The sequence below is a fragment of the Mchenga conophoros genome, linkage group LG19 (genome assembly GCF_057382185.1).
Source record: "Mchenga conophoros isolate Kocher_MC1m ecotype Shallow Benthic linkage group LG19, M_conophoros_male_GT1.1, whole genome shotgun sequence".
Classification (NCBI taxonomy): Eukaryota; Metazoa; Chordata; class Actinopteri; order Cichliformes; family Cichlidae; genus Mchenga; species Mchenga conophoros.
This window is the reverse complement of record NC_140544.1, coordinates 22,657,183-22,672,684: the sequence shown is the minus strand read 5'-3', so window position 1 is coordinate 22,672,684 and position 15,502 is coordinate 22,657,183. Positions and strand designations below refer to the sequence as shown.

At 42.1% G+C, this 15,502-nt stretch overlaps 2 protein-coding genes across 4 annotated transcripts; both read right to left on the bottom strand.

Annotated features, from left to right (window-relative positions):
• Positions 1 to 48: 48 nt before the first annotated feature.
• spmap2 (sperm microtubule associated protein 2) lies at positions 49 to 3,452 on the bottom strand. Of its 3 annotated transcripts, XM_085257273.1 has the most exons (6): positions 2,385 to 3,452; positions 2,240 to 2,301; positions 2,083 to 2,140; positions 1,413 to 1,539; positions 754 to 907; positions 49 to 457 (listed from the first exon to the last, which is right to left on the bottom strand). In XM_085257273.1, the coding sequence occupies exons 1-6, from the start codon at positions 2,444 to 2,446 to the stop codon at positions 216 to 218; spliced, it is 705 nt and encodes a 234-aa protein (XP_085113399.1). In that variant the 5' UTR covers positions 2,447 to 3,452; the 3' UTR covers positions 49 to 215. The 3 variants fall into 3 exon arrangements, with proteins under 3 accessions (XP_085113399.1, XP_085113398.1, XP_085113400.1); XM_085257272.1 differs by having other exon boundaries at positions 2,083 to 2,301; XM_085257274.1 differs by lacking the exons at positions 2,083 to 2,140; positions 2,240 to 2,301.
• Positions 3,453 to 5,107: 1,655 nt separating this feature from the next.
• On the bottom strand, positions 5,108 to 15,067 carry shda (Src homology 2 domain containing transforming protein D, a). Its single transcript, XM_085257388.1, has 8 exons — positions 14,863 to 15,067; positions 10,773 to 11,022; positions 10,474 to 10,575; positions 10,208 to 10,370; positions 9,797 to 10,033; positions 9,400 to 9,565; positions 8,208 to 8,327; positions 5,108 to 6,308 (listed from the first exon to the last, which is right to left on the bottom strand). Exons 2-8 carry the CDS (start codon positions 11,016 to 11,018, stop codon positions 6,122 to 6,124), a joined length of 1,221 nt encoding a protein of 406 aa, XP_085113514.1. The 5' UTR covers positions 11,019 to 11,022; positions 14,863 to 15,067; the 3' UTR covers positions 5,108 to 6,121.
• Positions 15,068 to 15,502: the final 435 nt, after the last annotated feature.

Sequence of the window (15,502 nt, the reverse complement as noted above, 5' to 3'; positions counted from 1 at the left end):
TAATACAGTAAGTCCACAGTGGCAAATATCCAAGGGCTTAAACACTAAGATGTTGCAGTAGTCTTTTACTTATGTGCATAGCTATTCGCGCAGCAGAACAAATAAAGCTTAGTCATTATTTCACAAGGAAAACACTTCATCACGATTACAGTCTTCGGCAAGGAAAATGGAACAATCAACAGCTCTCTGGGGACCGGTGTTTGCCGTCACTGCTCTTACTCTGAGCTGCATTTGCGAGACAGAGGCAAACAGAGCTGTTGTATTCTGGGAGAGGGGCTGGCTGATCGGGCTCCCCGGCTGATCGTGTATGGGTCATATCCCTCATACAGAGCCTTCCTCTCTTTAGGACTGGACAGATCAAGAAGTCTTTGGCTGGTTATGTAGCTCTTTGCAGCTTTGGAAACGGACCAGCACACTGGGCGGTCTCCTTTGAACTCGGGGTGGTCATTCTTCGGAGCTAGGGCAACAAAGGTGATTGTGTCAACTAGCAGACAATACAATGCAAGTTTAAACACATGCAAAAAGTCTAGACAGCTTGAAGAAGAAAAAAAAAAAAAGCAACTCAATTCTAAAAACAAATTTGTATTCAGACGAACCCCCACGGACAAGAAGTGGAGCTACTTCAGTAACCTAAAGAAGTCCAGTTGCCTTTATTTCAAGCTCTCTAGAGAACCTTTACCTGGGTGACTGAGAGCCTAGACAAGCAAAGAAGCAAGCAGGTGAAAATTGCATGGTGGAAAAAAATAGGCTTACTGGCGAGTAGCTCTATGTGTGGAGATGCTTTAGAGGGCAGGTGGATTACTTGTACATGTTTAGATTCGTGCCTGGATTTCTCCAGAACCTGCCTTCGCTTTGGCTGGGCGAGCTGGCAGATCCGTGAAGTGGCAACAGCTGTCTGTGTGCTTACCTGGAATCAAATTTGTAAATAAGCCTATTAAACACAAAGAAGAATGGTGTCAGTCAGGTATTTTTCATCCTGTCCATATGAAACATGGATTTATAGTCATGTCACACACTTTAAATTGAAATGTATCACACCACGCCTAATTAGATAAATTAAGTTGAAAGGATGTACAGGCAATCACACGTCTCAGGATTAGAGAAGTTATTAACTTTGATCATCCTAACCTTCCTTGAAGGGAAAGTCAAAGCCAACCACAAAACACCTGGACCTATTCATGCTTTCAGAATACAAAACCAGTAAAAAACACAAGATGGCTCTGTTGAAAGTTATAATATAATTATATAATATATTTTCAAGTTTTGGCGCTTTAAATACCGGACATTCTGGCCTAACTAACACAGTAGGCTGTGGAGTTTAAAAGACTTTGTGGCAGGTATGGTAAACTAGCAGTCATCTAACAATGCACCACATATTCGTTTTCTCTCAGGAAATAGTTTGTGTTACTCACAGGGACCGACAACGGGCAGGCGGGCTGCCAACCAGCTGCAGGCGCCCGAGGTTGAGCCAGATGACACACCCGTTTGGATGGGACGGCCTTAAGAGCCCATTCACTGACCTGCCATATGGGAGAAATTCTGAGGAAGGACATAAAGATGGAGAGAGCTTTAAAAAAAAAAAAGGTCTTGCAGGTACAGTTTAGCTACTGCCTAATTTGACGTGTTTGTTTGTGACATGTGTAGTGGCAAGAAAATTACAATAAATAGGTTTTCTTGTTATGTCTCTAAAGGGAAGGCTTCAGAAGCTTCAGGCTTCATGAAGGTCTGCACTTTACTCTGCTGCAGATGTGCACACAGAAAATTCTGAGAGGTCTGATTGCAAACACTGATGATGAAAGTTTCATCACTTGAATCCAATCAAACAAGTTTCTTATCTTGGTTTACTGGATCTTGCTAATAATATTAGTACAACATAAGATCTTAATGGGGACAGGGTGACAAAGCTGTGGGAAAATCTAACATTAAAAACTTTTAAAAAAAAAGGAACAAGAAACTAGAAAACTGACTCATATCGTACGTATAAGAGCACATAAATGTTTCTGAAAAAAAAAACAACCCATAAAGTTATTAAGAAACTACCCAAAATGGGTCGCGCATTTATTAGAAGTCTATTATATTTACGTGACTTGATTGTAGAACTTTCTACTTATGCACAAGTCCGACCAGCGGGGGGTTAACTCTGTTGAAAACAAAATAACAATTATGCATGGTGTTACAAAAAGGCAGCAAAGATCAAGTTTGCCAAGAGAAGAAAAAAGGAAACGATTGGTACACAGACCAATTTTAGTGGTTAATCCGCTCCTTTCTGGTGGAAGCTTATCCAGCCAGTAAACAGACCGACTGAAAAACAGAAAAGAGCCCATTTGTGAAAAAGAAGGCGACAAAGACAGAGAGCTTCGTTAAAGGGTGCGATTCAGACCTACCGGTCTGGATATCTTAGTCTGTTTGGTTTGGGTTGAGCCAACTGCTGTATCCGAGTCGCCATGGAAACACTTTATGCAACTGGGAGAACGCTTTGCTGCTAAAATGATTCAGTTGTAACAAAAGAGAGTTTCTCAATTACAACCACATACTTTTATATCTGAGACAGCACATTTGTCAGTAGTTCTGGTCGATCATTATCATAATGGTAGTCTCAGATGAAGCTGAAATGCTTGAGCGGCTTGGGATTCATAACTTTTAGTTGCCTAAAGATGACGATACAATGTCTGGATAAAAGCATTAGGATGATCGTTACTTTGGTATAGTTCTCCAGTGTTCTTGAAGGGTATTCAAAGCTCTTCTTTAGATGTTGGCTAACTTTTGCTCCATTTTCTATCAAGATGATCCTGCAATGCTTCAATAATGTTGATATAGTTTTTAATAATGTTTTTCTATCCAGGTACGCTTTTACTTCACTGACAGAGATCACTACCATCTTGAAAAATCAAGCTGTTGCCAATCACATGCTTTCCATGATAATGCATGATGGATCAAAGCCTGACAATACTTTCCTGTGTTCATAATTGAGTCGGTTCTTTTAAAGATCTCCAACAACGCTGGCTGAAATGGCGCCAAACAATGACAGCTCTACAGATGTTTTACTGATGCTGTAGACACTAACTGTTGCACCTCCCTGATGACCTTTACTGTACATACAGTTGATGCTGTCAGCTTAAAAATTCCAAACTCAGATTCTTTTCTCCTCGTTTCACTTCCTAAAAAAAATAACTTCTTGACATCTTTTCCACTAAGACCGTTTCTGATAGGTCATGAGTCAGATCTACGTCGACTTTTCCCTTTCTTTATTACTACAACTACTGCTTGAAATCACTTTTGAAAAACAACCGAAAGTCTGACAGTTTGGAAGCAAAACATAACGCATGAGGAATGACTAATGGCTTTTTCCAAGTAGTGTAACAAGCCTGATTAGTTGTCTAGGCAAAACGAGTTTTAATACCTATGTATAATTTTTGTCTGTAGCGTCCATTACAAAGCCAAGTGCATTATACCCTTCCAAAACTGCTTACACTATAAATAGAAACCAATTCACACAATTAGCTTTAACATATAACAGTACTTTTTCCAGTTACCTTAAAGCTATACTTACCTGTCCTGCAGCTGAGGTAGCAGCTTTCTGTGTTGACACCGAAACCTGCTGGTTGCTGTAGTAACAGGTGACAGTACACCTGCCTATGTTGAATGTGCTTGGCAAAGCGAGATCGTCTCCCACTTGCTGCTCGCATAAATTTCTCACTTTGTCATTGGCAGTGAACAGCTGCAATGTGAGATAAGACCTACATTTAACTTTAACTAGCATTCATACTTCCTTCATTCTTCAACTGCAAAAATACTAAAGATTTAGTTACTATATTTTTGTTTACATAAACTCCAAATGGGCATGAATATCATGATTCCTTTTAACATTTTTTCCCTATATTGGAAGGACTGTATAGCATAGACTTTAAAAAACAAGAATTAGATGCACAAATTTGGATTCATTTCTCCAGTCCAGACAACTGACCTGGCCAAGGCAAATTAATTTCTCATCAGTGATTGAGACTGACTTATCAGTCATATTAAAAAAAAAAAAAAAAAAAAAAAAAAAAAAAAAAAACCATCGGTATAAAATGTTTGACAGCACTCACTAGAGTGATCAATACTCAACAATGGGAAATTTCAAGGAACTCTGTGAAGAGCTAAGACTGAAAACTGTGCACAAGATGGAAGGGCCTCTTTCTAAACAACTGCACATTCCACCATGTAAAACATTGTTAAGCTTTGTAGTTATGTACAACTATCAAACAATTGCGCATAAATACAAGTTATTCAGATGTATCACCACTTTGTAAAGGACTGGAAGACCCAAACTGTCATCGTCAGATGAGAGGAAATCGGTTAATGTCCACAAGCTCAGCTGAAATTTGTAGCTGACCACATTTGATGGTCAGACGAGACAAAGATTGAGCTGGCTAGAATGACAAGGTGAGGCTGTCAAACCTACAAACATCAACAGCTATCAGGTATGGTGGTGTTTTTTTTTGCCTGTCCCTTGTGGTTCTTTAGCCGTCAGAATTGATCATGGCCTTGCTATATTGGCCCATTTGATCAGCCTTTGTTGTTATTTCTTTTATTTTCAGTTGTTACAGACGGACAGACATGGGCTGGGGGACAGGAAAGTGAGAAAGGGCACTTTAAAAACAACAACAAAAAAACAACAACAACAACAAAAACAACAACAAAAAAACCCCCAAAAATAACAACAACAACTGGGGGTTCCAACAGGACTGTGACTGTAATTGCACATAAACTGATAAAGCAGACCAATACAGGACATCCAGAATTTCCTTACCAAAGCCACAACCTTGAATCCTACCATTTTAAACTTGTTTAATTTTGACACTGTGTGGATTAGAAAAAAATCCAAAATAAATTCGAAGTTGTGCACCATATTCTTTTTTTTAAAAATCCATCATTCCATCTGGGAAAAAAGAAGCGTGTGTAATTTTCTAAGCTAAACTGTGTGCTGGAGGAGTAACTTGAACTTACCTTTAATTCAATTCCAAATTTTAATTTACATTATTACATTTATCATTATGAAGCTCATATGAAACATTATTTATTTAAAAAAAAAAAAAAAAAAAAAAAAAGGAATGCAGAGACAAACTGAAAACACCACAACCTTTATTTTTTACAGGGTTTTAAAATTTTATAAAATAGCACAGTCATTAAAATACCAAAGCTTCTTTGATAATCATGTTCACAAAGCCACAAGCTTTCAGTATAATACTGTAGTTAATATTCTCTAAACTAGTATTGCAGGAGTCTGTTATTGTGTGATGCAGTCAACTTTGTGTTGTTCACACATTAACAAGAGGAGCCAAGAACACTGCAGGGCAAAACGGCTACAGCATCAAGTAACATTGGCGGGCCTCTGAAACGCGCAGAGAGAAAACCCCAGGGCGCAGAGATGGTCCGGCTTAAATATGTAGTGTTTGGTTCATAATTGTAACTAAAACTTAAAAAAAATATATATATATATAACAACAATACTGCTTGTAGTCACAGCATGATTTCAACTGCATTTCCAACCTTTTAAACTTAGTTCTCAATCCTCACACCAGAGCTCCAATCACTTTGACCTTTTGTCAGTTTAAAAACATGAAATTCATGTGACAAGAAAAAACAAACAAACAAAAAACTGGATTATTGGCACAAGCTAAGGCCACCCTGACCCCACCAATAATATTCTTTAAGTCTGCTTCACATTTGACAGCAATAAAGACAAAACTCCATGCAAGATTACATAAATTCTACCGTCTCAAGACTAGATTTTGTCTTTTTCCTCTGTGAGGTGAAAGTACTGAGCTAACAATCCTATTATCAACAATTGCTGACTTTCAAGAGTCCGTGACAGATAAATAGAGGGATTTCAGTGATGTACTGTTTCACAGATTCCTTAAGCACTGAGCTCTCTTGTAAGCGGCCAGTGTAGATACAGGGATTAAAGTAAAAACAGAAAAGATGGCACCAGATGGTCCAATCTCTTGCAAGCTGTGCAGGTAGAATGGCAGTGTCATAGCATGTAGGACACAGGTAGAAATAGGTAAATACTAAGAATATATATGTATATAAGAATATATTCAGTAGCACCATGAAAATCAGGATGTGTATGTCACCGTCAGAGGGTCTGCACTGGGACAGGATACAGCAGGGACATGTGCTCGGCTCCTCTGATTGGCAGCTTGTGTGTCGTGTAGTAGGTGATGACCTCGGGGATGGTCGAGAACGGAGGGCTGTTCTCTCCGAGGACGTAGCGGCCGTCTGGGGACTGGGTGAACTTCATATGCATGAAGCCTTTGCAGCTCCTGACAATAAAGAGACAGTGCAGATGAGCCTCAACTTGCCTGACAGGAATGTTAATTAGTACACTGAAAGACTGAGAATGAAAGTGTGTGTGCGTTTGTGTGTGTGCATGAGCATTACAGAATGTTTTAAGACCTTATAATTATCAAAACTGCCACCTGGAACAAATATGTCACGTTATGTTTCGTACAACAATCGGAGCGCCACACAGCTTTCTGTGATGAAAGTATTCCTGCAGTCTCAGATCAACATTCCAATTGTGTTATCATCATTGCTTGGGGTGGGCCGCACACAATCAGCCCATTCAGTTTTGCTTAATTAAAAAGTTTCAACAGGAACAACAACAAAAAACTGTAAAGGGAACTGGAGAGTTGTCATTCAACCAGGAGTCAGCATCTGTGCCTATTATTTTGGTATGAATTGCCGACAGTTTTATTCCTTCTCACTGTGAATCACTGATGACTGTTTATATAACCGAGCCTCAATCTCTAAATGTCAAACTTTGAAACTGGTGTCAAACATATAAATACAAATCCTTCACTTTTCCTCTAACGTAAAGAGTCATGTGACACACTTAGATGTATAAAAATACTGTGTTTTAAACTCATTTATAGGTACTTAATCCAAATGTGTTCAGGTCTCTGGGACTGTGTCTCTCTCTCTCACTCTCACACACACACACACACACACACACACACACACACACACACACACACACACACACACACACACACACACACACACACACACACACACACACACACACACACACACACACACACACGGCTTCCTTCTGTGGTATTAGTGAAGGGTCTATGAAACAGAAAATCTGATTGGGAATAGGTTATTAATTGATATAATTAATGTACCATTAATCTCACTATGCACCCTCAGAACTAGCTTTAATATCAACTTATTCATTCTGCAAAGTGAAGTTTAGGGATCCAAGATAAAAACAATGGCCAAAATCATCGCTTAGAGAAGCTTGGGTTCGTCTTCCTGTAATTTTGTTGGTGCGTTGGTGGTAAAGATAGCAATCATTAAAGACAACATCTTGAGTTCAAACAGGTCTTTCCTGCACCTCTCTTTTTCCTTGTATTTGTTATGTCATCACCTTCTACAAATACCCTTATTTAACCCAACACGCATGTGGTATGAAAGCAAACTCGAGCACCTGAAAAATGCGTTTTTTTTATTCTGAACGCAAAATTCAGCTTGAGCTTTTACACATCTGGCTTTCTTCCATCAAAACAATATTTTAGATCAGATTCTATCACATTACCAAAACAGGGCTTTGGCAGCAGTTTGTTCAAGTTTCCCTTCATCCATTTTGCAGCTACATTTCACTTTCTTTTTTCCCTTTTGCTAATTTGCTGATTTGATCAGTGGTTTAAGCACATAATATGCTCAGAGAATCCACAAATATTTTGGTAAAAAAAAAAAAAAAAAAAAAAAATTGCACCAGAGTGCAAACAAATTCCTGTGCTCTTTCAGCTCACTGCTTCAAAATAATACAGATGTGAGATTGGGAGCAATTCCCAGCATTCCTATGATCTTTTCCAAGCAGCTGTTTCCATGTTGGTTATTAAAGAGACTAAAAAAAAAAAAAAAAAAAAAAAAAAAAGACACTTGCTGAGAGAAAAAAAGCCAGAAAAAAAAAAAAGGTTGTTGTAACCAAGTGAGAACAGAGAAACTAGAAAAATGATGTGCAACAATACCCAAATGGGTGGGTGCGTGGGGGACCAGATCACATAAATTTCGGAAGGGCCTAAAGCCAAGTACACAAGGGAATAATTACCCTTTAACAGAGTGCGGTAATATTGAAGTAAGACAACATGAAGGGTTTTTTCCTTCTTTTTGATGCACTCCACACCGCAGCATTCAGGGACACTCATGTTTACCTGAGGGAGAGAGAGTAGTCGTTTCGGCACGTCTGGCTATTTCTCACCAGGTAGGAGCTCTCTTTGCACAGAGTCAGCAGACTTTCTGCTTCTGCCCGGCTCAGGGCTCCATGGTACCACCTGCAGGCAAGCAGCAGGACAGCATAACACAAAGCTAAACATTTTATAAAGTCATAACTGCATTAATCTTTTCATAAAACAGTTGCAAAATTGTATACATTGTTTACAGCAATGGTCATAAGTGCATATCAGCCAGCTTTATATCAGCGTGAACTTAAAATATTTGTTTTCCTTTTGTTGTTGCTGATGGTAACCCATCACATTTAGGATGTGAAACGCAGAAGACAAGACAACACCAAACATGTGACAGTAATCGCCACAATTTCTTTATAATCAAATAAAAAAAGAAAATAAGCCAAGCCGAGTGCGGCTGGTTGTGTTTTGCAGATGCAAATGCGAGAGGAAATGCAAAGCTCCAGCCTCCATTTCTGATTTATTCTGAGAGTCACACAGGTCAGACTTTGTTCTTAAGCCAAGTTTTGCATGTTTCAATTTAAAAAAAAAAAAAAAAGAAAGAAAGAAAAAAGTAAATGTTGGGATGAATTTTTCAAGTCGTTAAGTTGTAGGCATTTCCTTTATGAAGTTTATTTCGTCTGGGATGGCTGTCAGTACATAAAATTCCCCTTTACAACAACAGTAACTGAAAACTGTGTAGCCTAACAAGTACTGGCTTTTACTTTCTGTCTCTCTCTCTCTCTCACACACACACACACACACACACACACACACACACATGTAATCTAAAGAAACTTAACAAAACAAACTATACCTGCGAGCTTTTCTTTTCTTTCTTTCTTTCTTTCTTTTCTTTTTTTTTTTTTAAATGCAAGACGATGCATGTCTGGACCAACGGCCTTGAACTTAAACCAGTTCAAGGCCGTTTTATGTTTTGGTTTATTTGAATGACCTTTCCCCCCCCCCATTTTGAAAAACAAACAAACAAACAAAAAAACCCAAAGTTTTTGAGATACTTCACTTAAAAACAAAAGACAATTAATTACTTAGAAGCATGATGAAAGTAAAAGGGTATGTTGTGCAAGAAAGACTGCTATTTTTTGGAAGTAGAATAAAAAAAAAGAAAAAGAAAACTAGTAGAGCCAACATCAGGTTAAGACTGTGAATCTCAACTTACACTTGCTTCTCCAGCGGCAGAGATGGATCCACCCTCTCTCCCAAGAGCGAAGGAGTGTCACCTACAAGACGGAGTGTAGTTGCCTCTGATGTGGCGCCTGTCATGGTAAGCCTGGACTGTTCTGTGTGACCTCGTGATCGCTCTCTTTCAGTCCCTTCAAACTGAACTATGGGCACACAGAGAGAAAATGATACGTCAAAGACAAGTAGTTACAGAACTGTAATAAATGGCCTGTATTTGTATAGCGCTTTACTAGTCCCTAAGGACCCCAAAGCGCTTTACACATCCAGTCATCCACCCATTCACACACACATTCACACACTGGTGATGGCAAGCTACATTGTAGTCACAGCCGCCCTGGGGCGCACTGACAGATACCAGGAAATCCCCAATTTACCTGCTAGGGCTTTAGAGATGTTGTCCTTCTTCCACTCCCACGGCTGGTCGTATTCATCAGCTGGCCTCTCGTCATCCTGAGGCAGCCTGCTCTCCTTGCTGTCTATCACCCCACCCTCAACCTTCTGAGGCGGACCAGCTCGATGGTGGTACCGAGTCCTCTCCTCATATGGGTTGTCATATAGCTGACTGCCATCTCCACTCCCAGACCGGTTGGCCATCATGTTGTGCTGTAGTTCTGCACAGGAAACATAGAAGGTGAAAACTTTTCACCTTTACCCCTCCTAAGAATTGGGTAAGTATTTCTTCCCAAAACACTTGTACCTCAATAAAATGCACAATAAATGTGAATTATTTATGGTACGGTAAGTATTTCACCATATACAAGTATCAACTTTTATGTAGAGGAAACCTGAAATGATTCGCTGGGCCTCAAATGGCTCCATGTAACTGCAGCAGTCTGCTGGTGCAGATTTGGGCTCCCAGTTTGTTCTGGCTCTTGGGTGTGGATGTGCGTCAAAAGGATCCGAGTAATCTGCGTCGGCCTCTGACGCTGCTGGGGCAGAGGGAACCACCTTAGTGGGGGGGATAGAAACAAAGCGAATTACACAAATTAAATGCAATGACATTGGACCTCAGTGTTTTGAGATTGTGATTGTCTGAAATAACAATGCTTACAGGTTCCTCCTGAACAGTCACAGGGCTCAGAGGGACTTTACAGCGACCAAATTCCTGAGAGTCCACTTTAATCAGTCTGTGTTTTGGAGACACAAGTTTTACCTAAATGTAAGACATGGATAGAGAACACATTAGATAATGAATCGAACATCACCCAAACAGGCGCATATCTTTTTTGGAGCATGTGCATTTAAAAGTGGTCATTGTGAGGCAATTTATGTAGGGACACATGGCTTTTTTGAGGAGGGAACATAAGCTGCATGTGCGCATGACTGTAAAAAAAGGAGTCCAAGTCATACCTCTACACCATTAGGCAGCGCTGAACCAAATGCAGGGAAAGAGGGAAGGCTCACAGTGGCATTACAGGAGCCGAAACCACCATTCTGATGCTCCTTATCAGTGTGCTGGTACGGGTCCTCAAAATCTAGCTCCTTCTGAGCTCTGTAGGCCCTCAAAATCTCGCTCTCGCTGTAATCTGGTCTCGGGGGTTGTGGAGGATCACGCCTGCTGCCAAAGTTCAGGTAGTCCTTCAGCCACTTTGCCATGGATCTGTGGGGATGAAGTAGTAAATATCACATTGTAGGGACTGTTTAGTGATTATTAAATTGGCCATTTCAGCTGCACCATCTTACTTAACAGAAATGCACAAATCTGCACAAATTTCTTCCACCTTTGTTTCCGGCGCCCCCCATGTGCGGCAGCCTGTTATAGCAGCTCTGCTCATTCTGAGTTTCTTTCTTTCTTATCTTTTCTTCTCGTAATTTTTTATAACTAAGGATCAGCTGTTAGCGCTGCCTCCCGCAGCGGTACTGCCGGCGGACAGACCCGACATTCCCAGCGAGCTGAGGAGGAAAAGACGGGGGTGTCGTGCTGGGAAGGAGCGCCGTCGCCCGAGAAGGAGACGTTATCGACCATCTCTTCCTTCTGTAATCATTGGAAACGTAAGATCTTTGCCCAATAAGATGGATGAGCTCACGTCGCTAACCTGGTCACAGAGGGAGTACCGGCAATGTAGCATCATGATGCTAACGGAGTCGTGGCTAACACCGCTAACTCCGGACACAAGCGTGACACTACCGGGATTTCAGATGCTGCGAGCGGACAGGACGAGAGAGAGCGGTAAGAGGAAAGGAGGGGGACTGGCAGTTTTTGTGAACGACAGATGGTGTAACCCTGGGCACATCACTGTGAAAGAACAACTCTGCAGCAGAGACATTGAGCTGTTAGCCGTTAGCATGCGTCTGTACTATCTGCCCCGGGAATTCTCGCATGTTATCGCAATAACAGCGTATGTCCCCCCCTCGGCCAACGCGGATGCAGCCTGTGACACTCTCCACTCAGTGGTCAGCAGACTGCAAACACAATCTCCGAGAGCCCTTCTCATAATATCAGGGGACTTCAATCATGCCTCTTTGGACTCCACACTGCCCACCTTCACCCAGTATGTGACCTGCTCAACCAGAGACAATAAAACACTGGACTTACTGTATGCCAATGCTGAAGAGGCATACAGTTCATCACCTCTCCCTCCCCTGGGCAAATCTGACCACAACCTGGTGCACCTTGTCCCTGTGTATGAGCCCTTAGTGCGCAGGGTGCCACCAGCCACCCGCACAGTGCAGAGATGGTCAGAGGAGAGCGAGGAGGCTCTTAAGGACTGTTTTGAGTCGACTGTGTGGGAGGTGATCTGTGACGACCATGGAGAGGACATCGACAGCCTTACTACATGCATTACTGACTATATTAATTTCTGTGTGGATAACACCGTACCTACCAGGACTGTACGGTGTTTCTCCAACAACAAACCTTGGATTACCCCAGAAATTAAAGCTGTCCTCAAGCAGAAGAGGAGGGCCTTCAAATCCAAAGAGGAGTTGAAAAGGGTGCAGAGAGAGTTGAGGGGACCTATAAGGAATGGGAAGGACAGCTACAGGCAGAAGATGGAGAACCAGCTTCAGCAAAACAACGTTGGTGAAGTCTGGAGAGGCCTCAGAACCATCTCAGGCCACAAACAGCAGAACTCTCTGCCTGGGAGGGATGTGAGGTGGGCAAATGAACTGAATCATTTCTTCAACAGATTTGATTCAACCATGAGACAGTCTACAACATCGGCTGCAGACTCACCCACCCCCACTGCTGCTGTTCCACCTCTGACACCTCAGACACTTCACACCTCCTCTATTCACCCTGCTCACTCCTCCCCACCCCCAACAACAGCATCCAATACACACTCAACACAAGGCTCCAGCCTGTCTCTCTCAACCACCCAGGTTAGGAGGGAACTGAGGAGGATTAATGGCAAGAAGGCAGCGGGCCCAGATGGCATCAGCTCGAGGGTCGTCAGGTCCTGCGCGGACCAACTGTGTGGGGTGATGGAGCACCTCTTCAACCTGAGCCTGAGGTTGGGAAGAGTCCCACAGCTCTGGAAAACCTCCTGTGTTGTACCAGTGCCAAAGACTTCACGCCCCAAGGACCTCAACAGCTACAGGCTGGTGGCTCTGACATCCCACCTGATGAAGACCCTGGAGCGGTTGGTCCTGGCTCAGCTTCGGCGCCTAACAAGCTCATCACTGGACCCACTTCAGTTTGCCTACCAGCCTGGCATTGGAGCGGATGATGCCGTCATTCACCTCCTACATCGTTCCCTCGCTCACCTGGAGACCGCTGGAAGCACTGTGAGAATCATGTTCTTTGATTTCTCCAGTGCCTTCAACACCATTCTTCCCTCGGTTCTGAAGGACAAGCTGGAGAACTCTGGAGTGGACCATCACCTCACTACCTGGATCCTGGACTACCTCACCGACCGACCACAGTATGTGAGGACTCAGGGCTGTGTGTCGGACAGGGTCGTCTGCAGTGCGGGGGCCCCACAGGGAACGGTTCTGGCTCCGTTCCTCTTCACCATCTACACTGCAGACTTCTCCCACAATTCCACCCAGTGCTTCCTGCAGAAATTCTCTGATGACTCTGCAATAGTCGGCCTCATCACTGATGGGGACGACAAGGAGTACAGAGGACTGACTCAAGACTTTGTGGACTGGTGCCAGCTGAACTACCTCCAGATCAATGCCAGTAAAACCAAGGAGCTGGTGGTAGACTTCCGCAGGCACAAGCATTCTCCACTGCAACCACTGAACATCCAGGGTATGGACATTGAGGCTGTGGACAGCTACAGGTACCTTGGTGTTCATCTGAACAACAGACTGGACTGGACTCATAACTCAGACGCCCTCTACAGGAAAGGGCAGAGCAGGCTGTACCTGCTGCGGAGACTCAGGTCGTTTGGGGTGGAGGGCCCACTCCTGAAGACCTTCTATGACTCTGTGGTGGCTTCTGCTATCTTTTATGGTGTGGTCTGCTGGGGCGGCAGCATCTCTGCTGGGGACAGGAAGAGACTGAACAGGGTGATCCGAAGGGCCAGCTCTGTTCTAGGATGCCCTCTGGACCCAGTGGAGGTGGTGAGTGACAGGAGAATGGCGGCTAAGCTGTCATCCCTGTTGGACAACGTCTCCCACCCCATGCAGCAGACTGTGACAGCACTGAGCAGCTCCTTCAGTGGGAGACTGCGGCACCCACGGTGTGGGATGGAGAGATTTCGCAGGTCTTTCCTCCCCACTGCTGTCAGACTCCACAACAAAGACTTTAACTGAACAAACACACACATCCACACATGTGCAATAACACTAAGTGCAATAATCTTTTCTGGCATCGTTGTATTTTTACTCAGTTGTATATAGCATTCGTATTCTATTTTTATCTTATTGTATATTTTTATTCTATTTTATTCTACTGTATATAGTATATTATTTTATTCTATTCTGTACAGCTGTGTACTGTATTTATTCTTATTGTATTCTAATTTTTGCGTCATAACTTTTGCACTGTCCACTTCCTGCTGTGACAAAACAAATTTCCCACGTGTGGGACTAATAAAGGTTATCTTATCTTATCTTATATTCCCTGACAAAGTCACCCCCAAAACAGAGAGCTATTGTTACAACAATATACTCAACAGGTTAGGCAAGATTAACCCCTAATCTTAAACCCGTGTGGTTAGCTTGCATAAGATTTCCTCTGGTTTAATAAACAGCAAAGCAGATCTCAGCGTCCACTGACAATCGCTAGTTAGCATTAGGTTGTAAATTAAAGGTGTTCAATCAATCACTTTCTCATAACACTGGATTAAGGGTAGCATTTCCCTCCTAAAAAAATACTCTTAAAGAGCTTAACAGCTAACGAATCCTACTGTCTTTTAGTTTAAGAAGTTATGAGTTGGAGTATTGAGCTGTGCAGTTAAATATGAGTCACTGCAGTGTTAACATGTCTAAGCTAAGTTAGCCGAGTAGCAGCTACCGTCAGTTTCTGCTAACGTTACTTCTTTAGGCTCACCCTTTTTCTTTGCATTGACGGTCACCCGTTCCAGTTATGTCTTTGTGGTTACCATCCGGGTTTTAGTGTTAATGCTATCCAGCCTCAAAGTAAAACATATGCAATCGCTAAAATTTGCTTCGGAGCCAAGCAGGTCAGACAGCTAATGCTAGCCGGACCAGAGGAGACACTGGAGCAGACCGTCTCCGACACAGCCACGGCGGACTGGATTAAAGGGGAGGGGACACACATTTATTTATTTATTTATTTGTTCATTATTTTTGTGAGTCGACATTAAAGTCATACGAACCCTGCCTAATCCACTGTTTAAGCTGCAGCGCTGTGAATAATCCTCATTCTTTCAAAAATAATCCCCGCCATCGTGGAATATTTTGCTTTTCATCTGTTTTCTACACTGAAGAGTGTGCGACTTATCACTGTGAACTTTAACCTTCTACATTGTTCACATATGCTAAATTTTAGATTATCTTTGAAATTTGAATTGGGCTTTAAATGATTGTACTGCATACAACTTTAATTATTTTTAAAAACAAAAATTGGGTGAAAATTTTTAATCTATTTTTGCTTTTTCTAATCCACACTGGATCAAAAATAGACATACAGCCTTAAATATATAAATGCACTCACCATGTATTTTAAT